Source organism: Lygodium microphyllum, chromosome 20 (assembly GCF_053477565.2).
Source record: "Lygodium microphyllum isolate KBCC chromosome 20, Lygodium_microphyllum_v1.1.10, whole genome shotgun sequence".
Taxonomy (NCBI): domain Eukaryota; kingdom Viridiplantae; phylum Streptophyta; class Polypodiopsida; order Schizaeales; family Lygodiaceae; genus Lygodium; species Lygodium microphyllum.
In genome coordinates, this window is record NC_141154.1 from 125933762 (window position 1) to 125959058 (window position 25297).

General features: G+C 45.2%; 1 protein-coding gene across 1 annotated transcript in view; it reads left to right on the forward strand.

Annotated features, from left to right (window-relative positions):
* Positions 1 to 25297, forward strand: part of LOC148019359 (sulfate adenylyltransferase subunit) — a 111351-nt gene that overhangs the window by 2669 nt on the left and 83385 nt on the right. Inside the window, exon 2 of the mRNA XM_087701364.1 lies at positions 22747 to 22837. Within this exon, the coding sequence (XP_087557490.1) occupies positions 22747 to 22837 (91 nt within the window). The remainder of the gene's footprint in view (positions 1 to 22746; positions 22838 to 25297) is intronic.

A 25297-nucleotide genomic window follows, 5' to 3' on the forward strand; every position in this document is an offset into this window, starting at 1 on the left:
ATGATTCGTGATGCAAGCTCAAGTATTCTCAAGCCTCTTCCTCCAAGCTTCATTCTTCATAGCTGTGAGATAAGAAAAGAGAAGAGAAGAGAAGAAGAAGAAGAAGAGAGGAGATGGTGGAGAGCTTCACCTCCAAGATCCCTCACTCTCACAAGCTCACTCTCTCACTCCCTCACACTCTCTCCCTCAAGCACTCACAAGCAAGCAAGAGAAGAGGAGAGAAGAAGAAGAGTCCACTTTGCCACACACCAAAGAATGAGCTCTCATTTATCTTTTGAACCTTATATACAAAGCCCTAAATCCCATTTAGGCGGTTATCCCCTTTTTACATGGTTGACCATAGCCTAGGCAATTTTTTCAATTGTCATTTTATCTTCCTAGCTTCCATCCTACCGCCCATCTATATTTACAATTTGCATAGGTCAGAGCCCAACGCTCTTAAAATAAATCACGGTGCACCTTGTGCTTTTTTACAAAAGTATTGACTTGTGTTTTTTCTTGAGTACCTCTCCTTGATTTAGGACTTTTTCACACTTGTGTTTCCGATTTTTCTTAGCATGCCTTCGTTCTCCATTCTGCTTTTGCCTTGGCTTTGTCTTCTGCTTTAGATTTTCTGGATTTTCCATCTTGTTCGTTTGAGGGTTAACAGCCTCCAACTAGTGTATTTTGGTGAGCAGACTATTGTGCTTTATTATTTAGCACTCTTTTCAACTTTGACTAGTGGTTTTAGTACTTGGGATCCGTCTTAGGTGGGCGTCACTCTCTTGCACTACTGCTTTGCCCTAGGGCACTCTGTATACTCTTCATTCATTTACAGTTTTCATTCACTTCAGAGTTGTGTTGTCTCTCTCCTACTTTTGTTTGTTTTTGTCAGAGTGCAGCGATGCGGAAGCGTGGGACCAAGACTGAGAGAGAGAGTGAACGCAGAGAGAAGAGAGAGAGTGAAAGAGACAGTGGAAGATGAAGATCTGCTGTATACAAAGATATGCAGATATGTATACGGGTGCAGTGCACGGGACTGCGTGTCTCCACCTCGACGATGCAACCTGCTGTCCACCTCGAAGTAGGCTGCAGTTTACACGATCTCCAGCCTGTAATCTGCACGAATCTCCAGCCTGAGATCTGTAATCAGAAGTGTGGAAGATTGTGCAGAATGTCGGCTATAAATAGCCGAAAAGAATGCGCCCAGAAATGGCAGGTCAGCTGCATTAAATGCAGCCGACTGGTCAGTACAGGTCGACTGCCACGTGGCTGGCCGACTGGTCAGTCCGACCAGACTGCTACGTGGCGCCTGCACGGCTAGGACCTGATCGCTAACACCCCCTCTCAGAGCCTGGACGGGGCAAAAGCTTGAGGGACATGGCATGTTTCCAAAGTAGAGCCTGGGGAAGCGCCTTCGTAAATAAATTTGCAAGATTGTCCTCCGTCTTGCAATACTCCACAGTTATGGTCTCACCCAGAAGCTTCTCCGTGATGAAGTGGTACTGGATCTCGATGTGCTTCGTCCGGGCATGGAAAACAGGAATCCATGCCAAGGCAATGCAACTCTCATTGTCGCATTGCAGCAAAGTAGGACGAGTCTGGGAGCAGCCAAGCTCCTCCAACAATCTCCGAAGCCACGCAGCCTCACATGTCGTGGAAGACGCGGCCCGATACTCCGCCTCAGTAGATGAAAGGGCTACCGTGGCTGCTTCTTGCTACTCCATGCGATAACACCTGTATCTAAGGTAAAACAATAGCATGTAGTAGACCGCCTGTGGTCCACATTGCCAGCCCAATCCAAGTCGCTCCAACCTGCAAGTATAAGATTTGAACCACCTGTGCCTGCTAGATAATGAATCCCTAAGTCAGATGTCCCCCTCAAATACCGAAGTATCTGCTGAGCAGCCTGCCAATGCACCGTCTGAGGGTCACTCATGAACCCCACCAAGAGACCAACAACAAAACAAAGATCAACACGAGTGTTGAGGAGCAAAATCAATGATCCAATCAATTGACGGTAGCGGGAAGCATCCGCCAAGGGAGAATCTGAATGTGAAGTGGCCTTCCAGTTCGGATCCATAGGAATAGAAATGGTTCGACAATTCTCCATCGCAAAAGAAACAAAGAGCTCCTGTACATATCTTTACTGAGAGATGAAAATCCCCCTCTGAGATTGATAAATCTCATGGCCCAAGAAGAAGTGGAGTAGACCCAAGTCCGTCATCTCGAACGCCTGATGTAAAGCTGCCTTCGTCTCTTTGACCTTCTGTGCATGATCACCTGTGACAATCAAATCGTCAACATACAACACAAAAAGCACACAACCAGCCTCGGAAGTGTGTACATAAAGCTGCGGATCGGCTTGGGAACGCCGATATCCCAACTGTGACTGAAGGAACGAGTCAATCTTCACGTTCCATGCATGCGGAGCCTGCTTGAGGCCATACAAGGCCTTCTTTAACCTGTAGACTTGCCCATTTGAAGATCCAAAGCCAAGAGACTGCTTGACATAGATCTCCTTCTTCAAATCACCATTGAGGAAGGCCGACTTCACATCCAACTGGTAGACAGGCCATTTCCTATGGCCAGCCAAGGCAAGAACAGCTCGAATAGTTGCCATACGAGCAGTGGGGGCAAAAGTATCATGACAATCAATCCCTGGGCGCTGTGCAAAACCTTTAGCAACAAGGCGAGCCTTGTGCTTGTCCAAAGAACCATCGCTAAGGTACTTGGTCTTGAAGACCCATTTGACGCCAATTACCTTCTTATTCGAGGGGCGAGCCACGAGATATCAAGTGCCATTCCTCTCAATAGCCTCCAACTCGGCTTCCATAGCTTTCTTCCATGGTGCGGACTGTAAAGCCTCCTTCACGGAGGTGGGCTCTCGATCCTGCATAACACGGGTCATCAAACAATAGTTAGAGCAAACAAGCTCCGTAGAATGTGCTTGGTGCCTTCGTGACCGCCGCGGACCATCCTGCGGTCCCCACTCCTCAGGGACCCCCTCGATCCCTGAATCTCGGAGTGTGTCACGAGCCCAACGAGGAGGAGGCCAGACCTCTCCTCGTCTCTCTCCATCAGCTGAAGACTTTGGGATATCCACCGGTGGTAACTCCTCGGGGGTGACCGGTGGAACAGTAGACTCTGTATCGGAATCAAAAGACGCTAGCTCCAAAGGAACTGTCTCGGGAGCCCAACTCTCCCCTGGATCTCCAAGAACGGGATGCTCCTCACCCATTGCTATGGCCGGAACCTCCACAAACCGTACATCTCGACTGGTGTACACATCCCGCTTGACGGGATCATACAAACGATAGCCTTGGGATTGAGAGCTGTAGCCAACAAACACCTGTCTTCGGGAAGCCGCTTCAAATTTGTCACGATGAGTCTTGGGAATATGAACATAGGCATCACACCCAAAAATCCTAAAATAAGAAACATCGGGCTTAGTCCCAAAGTAAGCCTCAAAAGGTGTCATCCCATCAACGGACAAAGTGGGGGATCGGTTGAGGATATGGACTACAGTAGCCACAGCCTCGGCCCACAGATACTGAGGTGTCTGTCGGTGCTCCATCATGGTGCGCGCCTTCTCGATCACACTTCGGTTCTTTCGTTCAAGAATGCCATTTTCTTGAGGAGTGTTGGTGTTAGCAAACTCCTGGTGAATGCCTTTATCTGCACAAAAATGAGCAAACTCATTAGAAACAAATTCACCACCCTTGTCGGATCGCAAGGTCTTCAATCGCCGGCCCGATCGGTTCTCCTCAAAGAGAAGCCAATCCTTGAAGTGGAAGAAAGCTTCCGACTTCAACGCCAAGAAATAGGCCCAAGTCATCCTGCTGTAGTCATCTACGATCAACATGAAGTACGAGCTCCCTTTCAAGGACTCGTTCCTTATAGGGCCACAAAGATCCGTAGATACAAGCTCCATCGGTGAAGTAGACCGTCGCGAAGCTTTGTTGGGAATCGCATCTCTATGCTGCTTTCCACGAATGCAGGAGACGCATGGCTGCTGGCTCACCACTATGTTCGGCAACCCTCGAACAAGCTGTCCACGTGACGCCCTCCGAAGATAATCATAGTTGAGGTGACTAAACCGAGCATGCCATAGCTCTGACTGTGTCTGAGAGGTAAGAAGAAGAGTAGGGAGGGCAGTAGAAGACGTCAATTTGTAGATGCCGTTCTCCTCATATCCTGATGAGAGAACCTTCCGTGACCCACGATCAAGGACTCGCACCGAATCACTGTCAAACTCCACCAAAAGTCCAAGTGAACAAATCTTATGAACCGAAAGTAGATGATACCCTAAACCTGGCACATGCAAGACCTCTGAGGTATGAGGACCACCACGTCCATCGGGAATAAGCTGCATCTTATCCCGTCCTGCAATAGACACCAAAGAGCTATCTCCGATGAGAATCTGCCCACGCGAAGGTCGCAACTGGGCAACACCAATTGAGGAAGGAGTCATGTGCCGGGAGACACCACTGTCAACGATCCACTCTTGAGCCTGGGGAGCTGTCATCGCAGCATCAGAAACCTTCGGTGTAGAGTCCTCAATGAGTGCTAGATGAAGAAACGCAGCTGATGAGGGTGCAGCCACCGCTCCAGATTCCTTCGTGTCCTTCTTGTTGGTGTCCTTCTTGTCTTTGTCGGGGCAATCCTTCTTCCAATGGCCGGTCTTACCACAAATATGGCATGTGGATTCTTTTTCCTTGTTCTTCTTTGACTTGTTGTTCTCCTTCTTCTTCTTTTGGTCCTTCTCCTTCTTCTGAGAGGCTTGAGCTGTCAAAGCTTCCGATTTGGAAGCATGCTGTCCCTTCAGTTGTTCCTCTTGGTCCAAGACCATAGGAACCAGCTCTTCCCACCGAAGAGTAGACTCTCGCCCCGAAGCAATAAGGGCGGAGTAAAAAGCACCGAATCGTGGCGGCAACTGGGACAGTAGTGTAATCGCCATGTCTTCGGAGGAAATCAGCTTCCCCGCATTCTGAACCTGCATCTGAAGCTGTCTAAGCTTGTTGATGTGCTCCCGCAACGAAGAAGACTTGTTCACGGACAAAGTCCGCATCTGCACCTCCAAAGAAACTCGCTTCATAAGGGTCATCCGGTTATACATCTGGTCAAGCTCCAGCCATATCTCCCGAGCCACCGTCAAGTGCTCGATGTGGGCTATCACGGCTGTAGTACAAGACAGAAAAAGAAAAGAACGAATTCGGGCATTCAGTTTGTCCCAATGAGACTGTGCCTTGGCCAACTTCGCACGAGCATCGGAAGAGAGTTTGGACTCATCTCTCACCGAGGGCCGGTCAATCTCCTCCTATACAAGCTCATCCAAATCGTAAGACTCAAGGATGGCCAACATCATCACGCGCCAAATGCGATAATTGTCGCCATCGAGCTTTTGATCTGCGGAAAGAGGCGGTAAGACAGGCACCTTCCGATCCATGATCGTCTGGAACTCCAAGTCAATCTCTGTAGACATCTTCACCTGTAATGCCTGCACAAACGCAAAAGCAGCCCCCTTTGACTGTGAAAACGCAGCCTGCTAGGGCTCTTTCTTCCGCGTCCTGAACCTTCTTCACTTGCCGGAGGCGATGAAAAAGTAAAACCTGCACTTGAAAGCTGAAAACACAGCCTTTCTCCTCTTCAAACAGCAATAAACAGCAGCAAATCCACCAACTGGACTCCTTTCTTGCGCGCCCACGCTCGCTTCAGCCTTGTTCCGATGCGCAGCCCTCCCGCTCGCCCTCAAATGCTGGAAACGCAGCCTTGTGTCGCGATGGAATCTCCTCTTCAGGTAGGTTCTTCACTCAGTCAGCCCTTCTTCACTGCTCTGATACCATGTCAGAGTGCAGCGATGCGGAAGCGTGGGACCAAGACTGAGAGAGAGAGTGAACGCAGAGAGAAGAGAGAGAGTGAGAGACAGTGGAAGATGAAGATCTGGTGTATACAAAGATATGCAGATATGTATATGGGTGCAGTGCACGGGACTGCGTGTCTCCACCTCGACGATGCAACCTGCTGTCCACCTCGAAGTAGGCTGCAGTTTGCACGATCTCCAGCCTGTAATCTGCACGAATCTCCAGCCTGAGATCTGTAATCAGAAGTGTGGAAGATTGTGCAGAATGTCGGCTATAAATAGCCGAAAAGAATGCGCCTAGAAATGGCAGGTCGGCTGCATTAAATGCAGCCGACTGGTCAGTACAGGTCAGACTGCCACGTGGCTGGCCGACTGGTCAGTCCGACTAGACTGCCACGTGGCGCCTGCACAGCTAGGACCTGATCGCTAACAGTTTCTATGTTTGAGTTTTGAGTTTTGCTTTTACGATTTGAGTTTTGCACGTTTGTGTTTGTATTGTTGTGTTTTTGTCGTGGCCGTACACTCAGTGTTTCCTCAATGTAAACCCTAGCAGCTACTCCACAGTTTTTTCCCATGGTATTAGAGTTGATGCTCTTGTAAAGAGTATCCTACGGATAATGTGGAGGCTAGGTTTTGTGCAAGGCACACGAATGACTCATAACCGAATCACAATGTCTTAGTCACCTTCTTTTCGGGACTCCATGATGTCTTATCAGGCTTCTCCATCACTAGAGACCCTAAGGAGGCATTATGGATTTGGCGAGGAAAATGACATCCCACATGCACATAATACATTCATCTTCTTTGTTTTTTTTTTTGTTTGAAATTTCAGTCTCATGTTAGAGGAGGAGTTTCAAGAGTACTTGCACATCATGTATAGTCAAACTTACACCTCTCCTCAACTTTGCTACTCCATCCAGATTGGTTGGTGAGGCTGGCCACCTCTCTGATCATGGAGGATATATGACATTTGGGATGAGTGGTGACCCATCTTCATAATCTCAATGAGGCCTAGTGTCAAGTTCGTAGAACCCCTCTAAGTCGTATGAATCAAAATCCTTGCATGTTTTTCCTTTTGGTATGTAGCATTCGGATGGTTTTTTGTATGTAAACTTCAATAGAGGGGGCTCTCGAAGCAGGCATCCTTCATCAGGTATATCTACATCTTCTATTTCATTTGAGCACGTAAGCCTCCCTTCTCAAATCCCTCCTATCCCACTGTCTTCTAGCCCACACCTTGATTTCCTCTCTTCTTTATTCCAAAACCTTGGATTACACTCCACATCTACATCCCCCACAATGGGAGTTAGAACCTTCGTTTTCGCTCCTAGCACATTCTCATTCTCATTCTTTGTTCCATACTCCCACTTTTCTACCACTTCACATCACGGTGCATTGTTATAGGGAATGCTACCCTTTAACATTGTACCATCCACTTGCTCTCAAGTCACTTTGCACCATGGGGCTTCGTTATAGGGAATGCCACCCTTTACCATAGTTCCCTTCACCTTTCCGCAAGTGAGTACATTATTTTCTAGGGACGGCTATGATGGACATCCCCCTCACTACGCCTCCTTTGACCTCTCACATGCAAGGATTTCCATTCTTTGCTTATGGTGCACCATCACTCTTTCCATGGGTCGCTCTTATGGAGGGATTCGCATTCTCTACTTTATGTGTCCCTATCCCTCCACCATGGCCTTCTCATGCGGTTACCATGCCCATGCCTAGTCAGCCCATGCCCACATTTGGATCCATTGTGCACACCTTGCGTATGCATGGTGGGCACTCTGGGACCTAGTGTAACCAACCTTTCTTCCGTGGATGGGTGGTAAATCCCTGATTACAACTTAATTATGGCAACAAACAATTAATGCAAATGTGAAAGTACAAATTTATCTACTGATCTTGGACAATGCACACCCGATTGGCCCCAAACTTGGGGCTCCTTACAGTATTTGTTTAGCTTAATTAAAGAAGAAGTTGATCTAAAATGGGATTCTCCCGATCCCCTTCGCAATCCAAACTCCCCTTGCTGTCCAAAGTGACTATAAAGTCTTCAATCTATTTTGTCCCTTGATTCGGGCACTTAATTGGCCTTCACCCACTTCATGGACGATGGAAATGTCCCAAATTCAATGGTTGGCTAGTCCTCCACTTGAATTTAGTTGAAATTCATCTTCAGCCCTATTGAATCCAAGTCTTGGAGCTTCCAATTTTTGGCACGCTTCCCGAGGCTGTTGCTAAACCCCGATTTCTGTTGTAAATTAAGATTTATAGTAGAGAAATTTGCAATTTCTCAGCCTCCAAGGATCCAAATGCTGAGATCTTGAGAGCAAGACTGTGAAATGGCTGGGAGATGAGAAAAAAAGTTGTAGAGAGAGAAAATTCAGAGTTTTGTCGCGAAGAATGATTGAAAATCAGTCAAATGCAGCTGCTGCCCTGCCACAACAACTTGTAGATGCAAAGAATTGAAGAAAATCAGTCAAATGCAGCTGTTGCCCTGTCTCAATAGCCTGTAGATGCTGTCACCTGCTGTTGATTGGTCTTCTCTTGCCCTTGATTGCCTTAGAAGGTCCTCCAATGGCTGCAAATCAGACTAGCAGCATCTCCTCCCTCTCTCTTGCAGGTTGAATACACTAAAAATGCCTCTCTCTAGTCTCTAAAGACATTTTTCAATCTTGCATGGGCATTTTTAACAAGTGGTAGCCTTCCCAAAGGGTTTTTTCAGCATTATCCATAATTAAATATTAATTTTTAGTCTTTAAATACTGGAAATTAATTGAATAATTATTTCGGTGTCCTGAAAAATAATATGACTGGCCAATAATTAAATTGGCTAGGCATCTTCCACTCCCAAGTGTCTCTGTGTCATCTTTGACCATCAGATTGACGTTAGGTATCATTAAACGCCACTTCTCTAGTGTCACCAACTGACACTTATGGCCAAATGAATAACCTAGGCCAACAACTGGCTCTAGATACCACCAAGTCCTTGTGCGACATAACTTATAGCAACTTTTGCCTTTGACAACCCATGATTTCCTCGGGTCCTGGGCTCATAAATTTACTTTAATTCTAGTTGCACGTCACATGTGTAATATTACTTAATCATGTGATTAAAAATTAATCCACATGTTAAGTGAGGTTTTAAAGAAACACGTCCTTATGACACCTAGTCCTAGGTGTACTCCATTTCCCCATCCTATCCACCCTATCCATCTTATGCAAGGACTACCACTGATGTTGCAACAGCCAAAAATGCCTTCACGGATAAGATTCATTTTAGCGGATTGAATTTCACCACTTGGTTAAACTTCATGTAACAAGTGCTTGAATCTTAGGGACTTTGGGACCTTGTCGTTGGTCTAGAGCCTTTGCGAGATCCTTGATTAGCTCACCCTGATCACATTTGTTAATGGAGAGCCCACAATGCCACGACCAATATTGAGTTAATGGAGGGGTTGCTTCTTGAGTTTCACTCTCACTTAGAGCATTTTTTCTTCACATTTGAGTGTTGGGAGTCATGTCATTGACCGTTACGAGGCTAGAGATCTCACTTGATGTATTGGTCTCGATTTTGATCTTCAAGAGTTTTTCATTAAGGAAGGGGATGATATAAAAGTCAAGTTGGCTGAATATCGGTGGTTACTCTTGGAGTTTACTACTGGCTCCCTAAAGTTAGACGATGATCAAGTCACATTCTTCTTCAACAAGTTGCTTGACAAATACTTCCATTTTATCCAATATATTATCTCATTACCTAGATTGTCGACTTTCTACGAGTTTTGAGTGTTAGTTCTTACTTTACGCAAGATTACATGATTAAGTCCACAAGAAAGCCTCCACCTAGCCTTACTCAGAGTAGAGGGGGTTGGTTGCCTCTTCTTCAAGAGGGAAAACCAACAGTGGCAAGAATTCGCAAGATGTAAAGGCAAGCAAAACCAAGGATAAATCCCGTTCTTCTGATGGAACCAAAGAATCAAAACCCATTTGGTAATAACTCCCTAAGAAAAATAGGTTTTGCACAATGCGAGAGATCGAGCCATGTGGACGAGGAGTATCGTACCAAGGCTTGAGGTCTTCCACCTAGAAAACAACAATAGACCATTGCGAGTGTCTCCAATTTGACTGGCTAGTCCAGTGGCACTATGCCTCCCATTGCTACCTATTTGCTCCTTCGACCCTGCAACTGCTGGACATGTGACATGTGGACAATGTTGATAGATAGTCTCTTTCACTACTTTTGAGGGACTGGATGATTGGTTTGCGAGTTCCGATTCCATTGCCCTTTACATATCCGCTTCGCATTCACCTCCACCTAGGACTACCTCACCCCCTCAGGCGTCTCATTGGCAGAGCTTGTTAGTGAGTGTACGCGATGGTGGCCACATTCTTAGCTTATCTCCATCTTCGCACTCTTAGGTCTTTAGGCAATTGAGTCGGGCCCATAGGATTGTGTCCTTGGATTTTCATTCTTTAAGTCTTTCACTGCATTTACTTATACATACATATACATTTGCAGCTTTACATTGTTCATTCAATTAGCTTTTCATTTCAATTTTGTTTTGTTTTTTGGAGCATCTCACTATTGACCTTTGTGCTTGCGGATTTTCATCTCTTTTGTAGGGTTTTGTTTTTTGTATAGGGCTAACATGTAGGTTTGCACCAATCCTACTTGGGTTGGAGACTTGGGATGTGCGTGCTGTTGAGCTGTTCCATTCATGGTTTGCACCAATTCTACTTGTTTTTTGTGTAGGGCTAACATGTAGGTTTGTACCAAATCTACTTGGATTGGAGACTTTGGATATGCGTGGTGTTCCATTCATGGTTTCATCATCCTAGGAGTTTTGCTCTTCTACTAGCATGGAGGCTTTCCCTCTCAAGGCGGATTGTACAACATCTCTCTTGATGCTATCGCGGTAGCGACTTCTATCTTGTTCTTCTAATTGGATTCTTCCTCACATTATGGTTCTTTGCACTACCCAAAGACAAACATTTGGCTCCTCTTCCTCTCCTTGGCCTTGACATCCATGGTTGAGAGGGGCTTGCTACCCTTCTTGGTATTCTATAGATTTCAACACTTAGTCTTTGACATCGGCCTTTCCCCCATGTTGTATTTCCTCCTTTTGCATTGCATGATTTCATCATTTTGTAAAGGGCGTGTGGGCAAGTGAACAATTTTCCCATAAGGGACATTGTTCAAGTGGCACCTCCTGCATGAGTAATTCATAGTATGTAGCATCCTTATTGTGTAGAGCCCTACTAGACGGATCCCAAGTTGTTTCCATTGGTGCTTTGTATACCATACTGTGATTACTTCATTGACCTTTCCTCATCATCAATACCCTTGAGTGGATGGATAGTGTGTTTGTTTTGTGATGGGTTGGACCTAACCATCCCTTCTCATTCTCCCGTATGGTACAATTACTTAATTGACCGCAAACCATCTCTCAAAGCATCTTTACAAAAAAAAAAAAACACAAAAAACACATATAAAAGACATTGTGGTTCCATTTGCCTCAGTAGGACTTGGTAGGCCATTGGGTAGTTGACATGGAACCTTTATGTGATGCCCTGTCCTCTCTAGGGTGAGCACTTGTCGGTGGCTCGGGAGATATGGCTGGAACTTGACCAAATGTACAACCGGATGATCCTAACGAAGAGGGTTCCTTTAGAGGTGCAAATGCGGACCTTGTCCGTGAATAAGTCTTTCTCACTTCGGGAACATATCAACAAGCTTTGGCAGCTTTAGATGCAGGTTCAAAATGCGGGGAAGCCCATTTCCTTCGAAGACATGGCGATCACTCTATTGTCTAGGTTGCTGCCACGATTCGGTACTTTTTATTCCGCTCTTATTGCTTCAAGACAGGAGTCAACTCTTCGATGGGAAGAGTTGGTTCCTATGGTCTTGGACCAAGAGGAACAACTGAAGGGAGAGAATGCTTCCAAATCGGAGGCATTGGTTGGTCAAGCCTCTCAGAAGAAGGGGAAGGACCAAAAGAAGGAGGAGGACAACAAATCCAAGAAGGATAAAGAGAAAGAATTGACATACCATATTTGTGGTAAGACCGGCCATTGGAAGAAGAATTGCCTCGACAAGGACAAGAAGGACACCAAGAAGGATACGAAGGATTTTGGAGCGGTGGCTGTATCCTCATCAGTTGCTTTTCTACACTTTAGCGGTCATTGAGGACTCTACATCGAAGACTTCTGAAGGTGTGATGACAACTCCCCAGGCTCGAGAGTGGATCGTAGACAGTGGTGCCTCACGGCACATGACTCCTTCGACAGTTGGTGTTGCCCATTTGCAACCTTCGCGTGGGCAAAGTCTCATTGAAGACAGCTCTTCTGTATCTATTGCTGCACGGGGTGAGATGCAGCTGATTCTAGATGAACGTGGTGGTACCCACACTTTCGAGGTGTTGCATGTGCCAAGTTTAGGGTATAATTTACTTTTGGTACATAAGATTTGTTCTCTTGGTCTCTTGGTGGAGTTTGACAATGATGCTGTTCAAGTTCTTGATCGTGGATCGCGGAAGGTTCTCTCTTCAGGGTATGAGGAGAATGGCATCTACAAATTGAAGTCTTCTTCCACTCTTACCTCTCTTCTTCTTACCTCTCAGTCACAGTCTGAGCTATGGCATGGTCGGTTTGGCCACATGAACTATGAATAACTTCGGAAGCGTTGGGAGGATTGCTTGTTCGAGGTTTGCTGGACATAATGGTGAGCCAACAGCCATGTGTCTATTGCATTCGTGGGAAGCAGCATAGGGATGCGATTCCCAACAAAGCTTCGAGGCGGTCTACTTCACCTATGGAGTTTGTATGTACGGATATTTGTGGCCCAATGAGGAATGAGTCCCTGAAGGGGAGCTTGTACTTCATGTTGATCGTAGATGACTACAGCAGGATGACATGGGCCTACTTCTTGATGCTGAAGTTGGAGGCTTTCTTCCACTTTAAGGATTGGCTTCTCTTCGAGGAGAACCGATCTGGCCAAAGATTGCAGATCTTGCGATCAGACAAGGGTGGTGAATTTGTTTCTAATGAGTTTACTCGTTTTTGTATAGATAGGGGCATTTACCAGGAGTTTGCTAATACCAACATTCCTCAAGAGAATGGCATTTTGGAGCAGAAGAACCGAAGTGTGATCGAGATGGCACGCACCTTGATGGAGCACCGATAGATACCTCAGTTTCTATGGGCCGAGGCGGTGGCTACGGCAATCCACACCCTCAGTCGATCTCCCACTTTGGCTGTTGACAGGATGACACCTTTTGAGGCTTACTTTGGGACTAGGCCTGATGTCTCTTATTTCAGGATCTTTGGGTGTGATGCCTATATGCACATCCCGAAGATGCAGCATGACAAGTTTGAGACGGCTTCCTGATGATAGGTTTTGTTGGCTACAGCTCCCAATCCCAAGGTTATTGCTCGTATGATCCCATGAAGCGAGATGTCTATACGAGTCGAGACGTGCAATTCGTGGAAGTTCCGGCCATAGAGGGGGGTGAGGAGGACCTCGTGCTTGGAGATCCAAGGGAGAGTTAGGCTGCCGAGACAGTTCCTTTGGAGCCAGAGCCTCTTGATGGAAATTCATCTTCAGATTTCGAGTCTTCCCTTCCATCGGCTACCCTAGTGGAGATTCTGCTGGTGGATGTACCAGAGTCTTCGGTAGATGGGGAGCATTGAGAAGAGATTCAACCTTCTCGTTGGGCCCGTGACACCCTTCGAGATTCAAGGATTGAGGGGGTCCCTTAGGAGTGGGAACCGCAGGATGGACTGTGGAGGTCATGGCGGCACCAGGCACATACTACAAAGCTTGTTTGCTCTAACTACTGTTTAATGTCCCGTGTTATGCAGGATAGAGAGCCTACATTAGTGAAGGAGGCTTTGTAGTATGATCATTGGCAAAAGGTGATGGAAGCTGAGTTGGAGGCTATTGAGCGGAATGGCACTTGGTTCCTTGTGGCTCGTCCCTTTTGTAAGAAGGTGATTGGTGTCAAATGGGTCTTCAAGACCAAGTATCATAGCGATGGCTCCTTGGACAAGCACAAGGCTCGCCTTGTTGCTAAAGGTTTTGCATAGTGCCCAAGTGTAGACTTCCATGATACTTTTGCCCCTACAGCTCGCATGGCGACCATTCGTGCTGTTCTTGTCTTGGCTGGCCATAGGAGATGGCTTGTTTTTTAGTTAGATTTGAAGTCGGCTTTCTTGAATGGTGATTTGAAGGAGGAGATCTATGTAGAGTAGTCTCTTGGATTTGGTTCTTCAGATGGGCAGGTTTACAGGTTAAAGAAGGCCTTGTATGGCTTGAAGCAAGCTCTGCGTGCTTGGAACGATAAGATTGACTCGTTTCTCCAGGCCAAGTTGGGATATCGGCGTTCTAGGGGTGATCTGCAGCTTTATGTGCACACTTTTGAGGGTGGTCGTGTGTTATTTGTTTTATATGTTGATGACTTTATTATTACAAGTGCTCATACCTAGATGGTTGCAGAGACGAAGGCAGCCCTACATCAAAAGTTCGAGATGATGGATTTAGGACTTCTCCATTTCTTTTTGGGCCATGAGATTTTTCAGTCTTAGAGGGGGATTTTCATCTCTTAGCAGAGATATGTACAGGAGCTCTTGGTGACTTTTGAGATGGAGGATTGTCGGTCCATTTCTACTCCTATGGATCCAAACTGGATGGCCACTTCACATGCAGATTCTCCTTTGGCGGATGCTACTCGCTACTGTAAGCTAATTGGTTCCTTGATTTGGCTCCTCAACACACGGGTTGATCTGTGTTTTGCTGTAGGTCTCTTGGATGGGTTCATGAGTGCGCCTTAGTAGGTGCATGGGCAGACTGCTCAGAGGATTCTACGGTATCTGAGGGGGACCTCCAACTTAGGGATTCATTATCTTGCAGGTATAGGTGCTTCTGATCTTGTTCTTGCAAGTTGGAGTGATTTAGATTGGGCTGGTGATGTGGATCAAAGGCGGTCTACTACCGGTTATTGTTTTACCTTGGGTGCTGCTGCTATCTCTTGGAGTAGCAAGAAGCAGCCCACTGTAGCCATATCTTTGACTGAGGCGGAGTATTGGGGGGCTGCTTCTTCCACCACATGTGAGGTTGTGTGGCTTCAGAGGTTGTTGGAGGAGCTTGGCTGCCCCTAGACTTGTCCTACTATCTTGTGGTGCCACAATGAGAGTTGCATTGCCTTGGCACGGAATCCCATATTCCATGCCCGGGCGAAGCACATAGAGATCGAGTATCACTTCATCGGGGAGAAGCTTCTGGATGCAACTATCGATGTGGAGTATTGTAAGACAGAGGACAATCTTGCAGATTTGTTCATGAAGATGCTTCCCCAGGCTCTTTTTTGGAGACATGCCAAATCCCTCAGCATTATGACCTGTCTAGGATCTAAGAGGGGGTGTTAGAGATTGCCATTCCATGGACAGCTAGGAGTGTTGCAGAGCAACATGCGGTATAGGCAGTACAGCACAGCAGCCACGTTAGCAGCCAGGACAGATGCCATGTGGCAGGTGCAGTCGGACAGTTCTGCACCAGTCGGCTGCATTTAATGTAACCGACCTGGTCATTTTTGGCCTTTTCTTTTTTGCTATTTATAGCAATCCTCTAGCACATTGTCATCACTTGTATCTGACAGATTTCAGCCTGTTGGTGACAGAGACAACACTTGGGCTGACAGAAATCGAGGTCCTCAAGGCGGAGACATACGCAGATATTCTCTCTGCACCCGTGTATAATTCTGCATTCCTATACAACATTTTTCATTGCAGATTTTCTGCGTTTCTTTGTCTTTTTCTCTCTCTCTTTTCTCCCCGCTCACTCTTTGTCATAGTCATTCGCTTTGGCATTGCTTCGCTCTGACAAAACTGGCCTAAGGATGCACATAGGAAGTTGGCAACTGAAGAAAATGCACCTAAATTGCGAGAGCTCCTGTCTCCATCAGACTTTTGTAGGAGCGCATTGTTAGAGATCAGTCATATCTTGGACTAGTATTTCTTAGGTTACCATTGGTGTAGTTAGTTCTCTTGAAGGTACTCTCAGAGGGCATTATTCATCATTCTTGTCATGTTTGTGGGCATTTTCAGCAGTCACAATGTATGGGCACCTTTTCGGGCAAATGACTATACCACGTGGCAGGCAGGCTGGTCAGCATAGATTATTTTATGCATTTTTGATGCTGTTGGTTGGTAGCTGATCAGGTTAGCCAATTTTTGCTGGCTGACTGCATTATTTTATGGCCTTTTATTTGGGCTATTTATGCACCACTAGCAGCTTGCCCTCCTCACTTGCTTTTCAGGTGCTGGTGGGAGAGAGATGGCTTGAGGAGATACATCAACAGCCCTGTATATATTTCCTCTTCATTTCAGCATTCATTGACTGCAGATCTTCACGTTCTTCTATCTCCTTTCTCTCGTGTTCACTTTTCTTTTAGTCTTGTCCATATGCTTCCGCATTCGTTGCACTGTGACATGGTATTAGAGCATCATAGGAGGGCTGATTGATCGTGGGCAGACCTGATCGGGAGGATTCTTTGCGGCAAAAGTTTGAGTTTTCAGTCTTTGGAGGCTGCAATGAATAGGTTGTGTGCGGAGAAGAAGCTAAGTTGCTGTTTTTGCAAGTCCTTGCTGTCGTGAAGGAGGAAAGGTTGCGTTTTCAACCTTTTGTTGCAGTTTTGAGTTTTCATTGCCTTCGGTAGATGAAAATCTTTGAGGAGGAGTAGAGGAAGCCCTAGTTGGCATTGATACTGTGTGCGGAGTTAGAGGGATGTCGACCAAAATTGACGCGAAGTTTTAGGCTATTATGGACTATAAGGTCCTTGTGTTGCTGGCTCTTCCTTTAGATCAAAAGCTTGATGGGAAGGATTATTGCATTTGGTGTGTAATGATGCTTGCCATCTTGAAGTCTTATGATTTGGTGGAGCTTGTGACCAAGGCTATAGACCATACTATAGCTCGTGATGGCTCTAAGCTTTCTTTAGGTAAGAAAGCCGAGTTGATGAGATACAGGCATATTGGGATAAACTGAAAGCGCACATCCATCTCTCTCTCTCTTTCCCCCCCCCCCCCCACACTCTAGTTGTCATTGCTCACATCGAGCACTTGGGTATGGGATATATGGTTGGAGCTTGATCAAATGTATAATTGGATGACTGTAATGAAGCGGGTGTCTTTGGAGGTTCAAATGAGGACTTTGAGTCCTAACAAGTCTTCTTCTATACGGGAGCATGTCAATAAGCTTTGACAATTGTAGATGCAGGCATAAAACGTAGGGAAGGCAATTATCTCGGAGGACATGGTGATAACTCTTTTTTCTTAGTTATTGCCGTGAATCAATGCATTTTACTTTGCCTTGATTGCTTCAGGGTGGTTAGAGACTCTTTGTTGGGAAGAGTTTGTTTCTATGGTTTTGGACTAGGAGGAGCAATTGAAAGGACATAATGCTTCCAAATCAGAGGCATTGACAGATCAGTCCTCTTAGAAGAAGGGGAAGGACCAAAAGAAGACAAATCAAAGGACAAAGAGAAGGATTCCACTTGTGACTTGTCATATCTATGAAAAGACAGGTCATTGGAAGAAGGATTGCCTTGATAAGGAGAAAAAGGACAAGGAGAAGAAGAAGTCTTCAAATGTTTCAGGAGCGGTGGTTGCTCTCTCATTAGTTGCCTTTCTCACTTTTGGAGGTGATTGAGGCATTGACCCTAGGGCTTCTAATGATACGTTGACCGCTTCACACCCTCGCGAGTGGATTGTTGAGAGTGGTGACTCTTAGCACATGACTCCTTTTGCAGCAGGTATTGGACATTTACAACCTTCGTATGGACAAGTTCTCATTGGCGATAACTCTTTTGTCCCTATTTAGGGGAGGGGTAATATGCAACTTATTTCAGATGGGCAAGGTGGTGCTCATACTTCCGAGGTGCTTTATGTGCCAGGTTTGGGTTACCATTTGCTTTCGGTATAGAAGATTTGTGCTCTTGGTCTCTTGGTTGAGTTTGATGAGGATTCCTTTCGGATTTTTAATTGTGGATCGAGAGTATTGCTTACTTCCAGCTATGAAGAGAATGGTGTCTACAAGCTACTATCTCCTTTTGCCTTGACCTATCTTCTTTTTACCTCTCAGACATAGTTCGAGCTTTGGCATACTCAGTTTGGCCACCTAAATCATGATTACCTCCGGAAGACTTCTAGGGGACAGCTTGTTCAAGGTATGCAGGACATTGTGGTTAGCCAACAATTGTGTGTATCTTGCATTCATGGGATACAACATGGTGATGCCATTTGTAGCAAGGCTTCAAGGTAGTCTTCAGCACCCTTGGAGCTTGTTTCTATAGATTTGTGTGGACTTATGAGGACGGTGTCCTTAAAGGGGAACTTTTATTTCATGCTGATTGTGGACGATTTTAGCAAAATGACATGGGCTTATTCTTTGTAGTTGAAGTCCAAGGCTAAATTGAAGACGTCATGATCGGATAAGGGAGGAGAATTTGTTTTTGATGAGCTTGCTAAGTTTTGTGTAGATCGTAGTATCCACTAGGAGTTTGCAAATACAAACACACCTCAAGAAAATGGCATATTGGAGTGGGGAACCGAAGTGTGATTGAGATGGCTCGCACCATGATGGAGCATAGATAGTCAAGATAAATGCCACTTAATCAAATGCAAAAAGAGCAATTACAAAAGTTGGCTCACTTAGAAATCTTCAAATTTCCAAAAATTACAGCAAATTCTAAGCTATAATCGACCAAATTTAGTCAAAAGAACCACCAAATCGTGTCACACTTATGTAAGATCGAAGTACAGCAATGGAGCAGAAAGAAGTAAATACAACTGATAGAGAGAGGGAGTGGTCACAGCACAACAATTTGCATAATAGAATGTGAAGTGCAAAGTACAAAGTACAATGTAGAAAGTACAAAGTACAACCCTTAGACTTTAGGGTTGTGAAAGTGACTTAAAGTGTGTTCACACATAGATGTGTGTATTGTGCGGTTAGTGACCAAAATGTATAACGTAAATACACAGATGAAAATAAAAGTGATTGGGGGAAAAAGCGTAGGCGTGAGTAAAACCCAACATTATCTATAATCTTCCTTATCTTCAACTTGATGCCTCCTATTGGGACAATCCCTTGCCATGTGTCCCTCTTGTTCACATACAAAGCATTTATTTACAGCCATTAACTCCTCGCATTGTGCAAGTGATTTCCAAGTGTTTCTTTGCTGCTTTTGCTTCTTCTCAACTCTATTTCAGATCTGCCCCTGTTTTCAACCTTGGAACACTTTCTAAGACGACGATTTTGGAAGGCTGAATCCTTACCACATAGCAAAGCATTGGTTGTACTTGCCATCTCTATGAGTTGTGAAATGTTGGTAATGGTGATATCAGCGTCTTTGGGTGGAGGCTCTGGCTATTGCAGTGCACATCTTTAACCGATCCCCCACTTGAGCCGTTGTTGGTATGACACTCTATGAGGCTTATTTTGGGTCTAATTTGAAGCAGCTTCTTGGAGATAGGTGTTTGTGGACTACAACTAATTGTCCCAAGGTTATTGATTGTATGATCTCGTTAAGTAAGATGTCTATATGAGTCGAGATGTTTGACTCGTGGAAGTTTCAGCCTCAGAGGGCGGTGAGGAGCACCCCGTGCTTGGAGATCCAAGGGACAATTGGGTGCCAGTGACTGTACCTTTGGAGTTGGTGCCTCCTGGAGATGCTTCATCTTCGGATGGGGATACTACATATCCACCGGCTTCCCCGATTAAGCCATTGTCGGTGGATGTTCCAGAGACTTCAGCAAATGGTGCTTGTCGAAGAGAGACTCGGCTGTTGCCTTGTTGGGCTCGAGTCATAGGGATCGAGGGAGTTCTTGAGGGGTGGTAGCGACAGGATGGACCGCAACAATCTTGGAGGAACTAGGTACATGCTACCGAGCTTTCTTCTACTAACTATTGTTTGATGACTTGTGCCATGTAGGATAGGAAACCCACCTCCATGAATAAGGCTTTGCTACTAACTATTGTTTGATGACTTGTGCCATATAGGATAGGAAACCCACCTCCATGAATAAGGCTTTGTAGTCACAACATTGAAAGAAGGCTATGGAGCAGGAGTTGGATGCTATTGAGCGGAATGGCACTTGGATCTTGTGCCTTGGTCCGTTCATAGGAAGGTAATTGGTGTCAAATGGGTCTTCAAGGCCAAATTCATAGTGATGGTACTTTGGATAAGCACAAAGCGTGGCTCGTTGCAAAGGGCTTTGCACAACGGCAAGGGGTGGATTTCCATGACACCTTTGCACCTACAGCTCGGATGGCTACCATTAGAGCTGTTCTTGCCTAAGCTAGCCATAGGAGATGGATGGTTTATCAAGTTGATGTGAAGTCTGCTTTTCTAAATGGTGATTTGAAGGAGGAGATTTATGTTGAGCAGCTTGCTGGCTTTTCCTCATCAAATGGACAGGTGTACTGGTTGAAGAAGGCCCTTTATGGCCTCAAATAGGCTCCACGTGCTTGGAATGAGAAGATAGACTCGTTTCTCCAGGGAAAGTTGGGTATTGATGTTCCTCTTGTGATCGCGAGTTATATGTCCACACCTCAGCTGGAGGGCATGTGGTGTTCATAATACTCTTATTTTGATAGGTGAACATGCCTAGAAGGCCAAGGAGACTAAGGTGGCACTACAGGAGGTGTTCGAGATGATGGATATAGGCCTTCTTCATTTCTTTTTAGGCCATGAGATTTACCAGACTTTTGAGGGGGATTTTCATCTTCCAGTAGGTTGTATGTGCAATAGTTTTTGGCCATGTTTGAGATGGAGGGATGTAAGGCCATTTCTACTTCTATGGATCCGGATTGGAAGGCTTTGGCCCATGCAGATTCTTTGGTGGCGATGCTACCCACTATAGGCAGTTGATTGGGTCCTTGATTTGGCTTCTTAATACTTGAGTTGATTTGTGCTTTCTTGTAGGTCTGTTGGTGGGGTTCATGAGTGAACCCAAGATGGTACATTTGCAGATTGCTATGAGGATTTTGTGGCTCATGAGGGGGACCCCTGATCTTGGTATACATTATGCAGCAAGTACTCGAGATTCACCTTTGGTTCTTATAGGCTGGACGGATTCGGGCCGGAGATGTTGACCACCGGAGGGCAATGACGGGATATTGTTTACTTTGGGTGTAGGTGTTATCTTGTGGAGTAGCAAGAAGCAGCCCATTGTTGCCCTTTCTTCCACAGAGGCGGAGTATCGAGCGGCATCCTCTACCACACATGAGATGGTATGGCTTTGGAGGTTACTAGGAGAGCTTGGCTGTCCTTAGACAAGTCCTATGACACTTCATTGTGACAATGAGAGTTAGATTACTTTGGCACGGAACCCTGTGTTTCATGCTAGGTTGAAGTGCATTGAGATTTAGTACCATTTCATTTGGGAGAAGATATTGGATGAGACCGCACAGATTATTTTATGCATTTATGATGCTATTGGCTGGTTTCTGATTAGGTCAGCCAATTTTTGCTGGCCGACTGCATTATTTTATGGCCTTTTATTTGGGCTATATATGCCCCGCTGGCAGCCTGCCCTCCTCACTTGCTTTTCAGGTGCTGGTGGGGGAGAGAGGGCTCAAGGAGATACGTCACCAGCCCCTGTATATCTGCCCTCTTCATTTCAGCATTGATTGACTACAGATTTCTGCGTTCTTCTGTGTCCTTTCCCTCTCCCTTTCTCTCATGTTCACTTTTCTTTCTGTCTTTTCCATACGTTTTTGCATTCGCCACACTGTGACACTCACAACCAAGAGATGACAGACTGACATGACTGACATAGGCAGGCTAACATCTCCAGCATGCAAATGTAGGTGTCAACTGATTGTAGGCAGACGCCATAAGGTAGGTGGCTGGCTAGAATGATGATCAGCAGCCAAAATGCAGGTATATCTGATGAGTCCACCCTGCAGGCAGCAAGTGCATGTCTTGCTAAGTGTGGCTACTGCTGAGTAGAGAATGACTGCTGGGCAGCATCCTGAAGCTGAAAACACAGGTCTGCGATGCACAAAAACAGGTTGCCAGAAGTGTGAAGAAGGTTGCTAGCTTGCAGCAGATGTTGAGTCAGCTGGGTGGCAAGATCTGCCCCAAACATGCAGCCTGATGGTGATAAAATAGGGCTCCAGCAGCAGGCAGCACATGAAGATCCTCCAAGAATTGAGATGTCATCTCTGTCGGGGTCCAAAGAGCAGTAGTGCTGTGGAGTGAATGAGCTGATGAAGAATGAATGAGGGAGATGATGGTGACAATGACCAACCCTATTTATCATGAAAACTTGGGCATTTGTCTTACCATGCATAATAAATGCCAAAAATTACAAATGAAGCCTTTTTGGGGCTGTAAATGGAGACCAAAATCAGGAATTGATGTAGTATAATTATTTGTTAATGCAGTTAATGACTTCGGTTGCTCAACACCACCCCCACCACCTCCTCCTCCTCCTCCTCCTCATGTTGTTAATTTGGCTTTGTTACTTGTATTTAGAGTGTTTTGCTGCTTGTAGTGAGTAGCTCTGAGGTTGCTAGTGGCTGTTTCTACAGCAACCCTTTATACATTTTGAGACCTTCATGGGTTTGTGAGGATATGCATCACTAATCAAGAATCCGCAAGCAATATAGAGTGTATCGATTTCTTAATATCTCCGAATTGCTAACTCCTTATTTTGAAAGTAACATTGTATGAAATCCTTTCTAATCATCTTAGCACATACTAAATTTTTTGAAAGATTTATTAATTGTTGTCTCAAGTTGGTTTAACTGTGGTATGCTTGTGCCACTCGATACTTGTATGTGATCCAAAGAATTTAATTGGCTAATTTCTTAAAAATTGTGCGAATTGAGACAGGCACTCGACTTGGTCTTAATAAAGGAGTTTGGAAGCTTGCCACAAGGTCGTATTAAGGAGAATATTTGCTGGAAGAACAAGCTCTATACAGGTGCATTCGTAAACTCTTATAAAATACAAAAACGTTATAATAATATGCACAATCACAAAGAATACATATATACATGCATACATGTGTGTGAATGTGCATGTGATCAGACTACTTTTTTTCTCATGAGGAATCTTGTCCTCAGGAGTCCTTGGAGTACAAAGGTTACAACGTACTATTTCGACCACAGTTCTAGTATGCAGGATTTATTTTGAGACATGTGATGCTGCTTATTGGAACAACATGCAGGAGTGATTGCTAACAAGTTGTGAAGGACTCACTTCTGAAAGTATAGAGGCTCTTATTATGATTGTTTTGGGCATGTACATGCAGGATAGGTTCAGCCTTTGTAATTCCACAAATATGAGAGAGAGAGAGGGGGGGGGGGGGAAGCGGGGGGGGGAGGTTGGTCACCAACAGCTGTTCATCATGACTGCACCAGATCTGGCCACTCAGGGTTTGCTAATGCAGCTTCAGGGCTTGTTTCACAGAACAGGCAGAGGTCTGCAGTGTGCCAAACAAGGGGAGATTGTAAAATCAGACCAGGGTTCCGTGCCATGCCAGAGCTGAATATGGCCTTCATAGACTAGGTGGTGGATGCCTTGGGGCCTGACTCGGATGATGAATAGCAAGAAGAAATGGTTCCCTGTACAGAGATGACTGGCCCTTGCCCTGAAGTTCAGGCTGGTTCTGATGTGCAGTCCCCTATTAAAGGCAGTAAACATGTCTCCAACGCCATGATGGCATGCAACGAACATACATCTGATGATGTGATGGCAGATTCGCAAGTCCCTCCACAGTCAGTGGACTGTGCCCATTCTTAGGTGCAAGCTACCTCGCCACTGAGGAATCTTAGGAGTTGGACTGGGAACACCTTTTGGAATTTGCAAATACGCTGTTGGGGGAATATGTTCAACACAATTGGGAATCCTTTCTTGACTAGGATAAAGAGGATGCCTTAGACACTATTGTGGATACCAAGAAGTGCTGTGTTCTTTTTTAGCCTCTATGAAAAAGGGCTCATCCTTTTTTTCATTGGTAGGATTCTGGTGCTCTCCTAGATTTGCCAATGGGTGAATTCCATCTTGTAGGGGGGCCAATCTAGACAAAATCTTTGTTGGCCTACAAGGCTTCTATGAGGTACTGCTCAAATTAACAAGTGCTCAAGATGATTTTTTGGCTAGAGTTCCATTGTTCCTTGATAGACACGTGGTTCATGTTGTGGCTTGGAAACCATTGGGGGATTTTCAACATTCGGGACAACAGGATTCCTTGTCAACAGGATTTTCAACATTCGGGCCAACATGATTCCTTGTCATGAGAATGTTTCATCTTGTTTCGTGTTTCGAGGTTTCATTTTCCTAGCTACCTTAAGGTTTCAAGGTTTCCAAAAATATTATTCATAATAATTAAAATCATTATATATTAGTATTATTAGAGAAAGAAAAATAGATCCATATATAGTATTATTAGAGGAAGAATACATATCCATAAAATGGATGTATTCATTCCGCCTAGATCCTAGAGTCAAAAGTGTAAAACCAAAACATCCGTTTCACTTACCAATTTAGAAATTAACATTCATGACTCACGAGTCACAAATCAAAATGTATAGGCTATAAGATACATATAATACATAATGTAAAGTGAAAGTAGAAACTGATGTTCATGAGTGAAAACATTGTGAGCAGGAATTTTTGGTTGAGGTGAGAGTAGAAACTGATGTTCATGAGTGAAAACACTGTGAAAGTAGAAACTGATGTTCATGAGTGAAAACACTGTGAGCAGGAATTTTTGGTTGAGGTGAGAGGTCCAAGATAGAGGGGAAGATGGAGCAATGTGTGGAAGAGGTGAAAAAATACCCTACAGCAGAAACATAAATGAAAGCGTATGACAAAGCATAGACTCAAAAGTGTGAGAGTGCGCAATGGAAGAAGAAACACGAACACAGAGGGAGAGAGAGAGAAAGAAAGCAGAACATGAAGGAAGAAAATCTGCACTAGCTGTAAAGAATGCTGAATACAAAACTGTGGACTGATCAGTCCCTGCATGCAGCCCGAAGTGCCAGTAAGGGCACCAGATCAGGCTGGAGATAATGGCAGCACCAATGTCGGAGTGGGAACGAAGGAGTGTGTCCTGGAATCTGCAGAAGAAGTGAAAAATAATGACGGGGGGCAGCTATAAATAGCCCCCCATCATCAAAACTGGCTGACCTCTCCAAATATGGGCCGACTGTTGTCCGACCTGCCCAAATACGGACCGAGTGCACACAAAACGAGCACAAGAAATGCCAGAGCTCCTCTGTCTCCTGCCAGACTCTGACAGGAGCTCACAACCAAGAGATGATAGACTGGCAAAGAAAGAAGACATGCTAACACCCCCTCTTAGATCCTGGGAGAGTCTGAAGACCTAACAACTGCATGTGATAAAGCAAAGAAGCCTGAGGCAAGGGCTTCGTGAAGA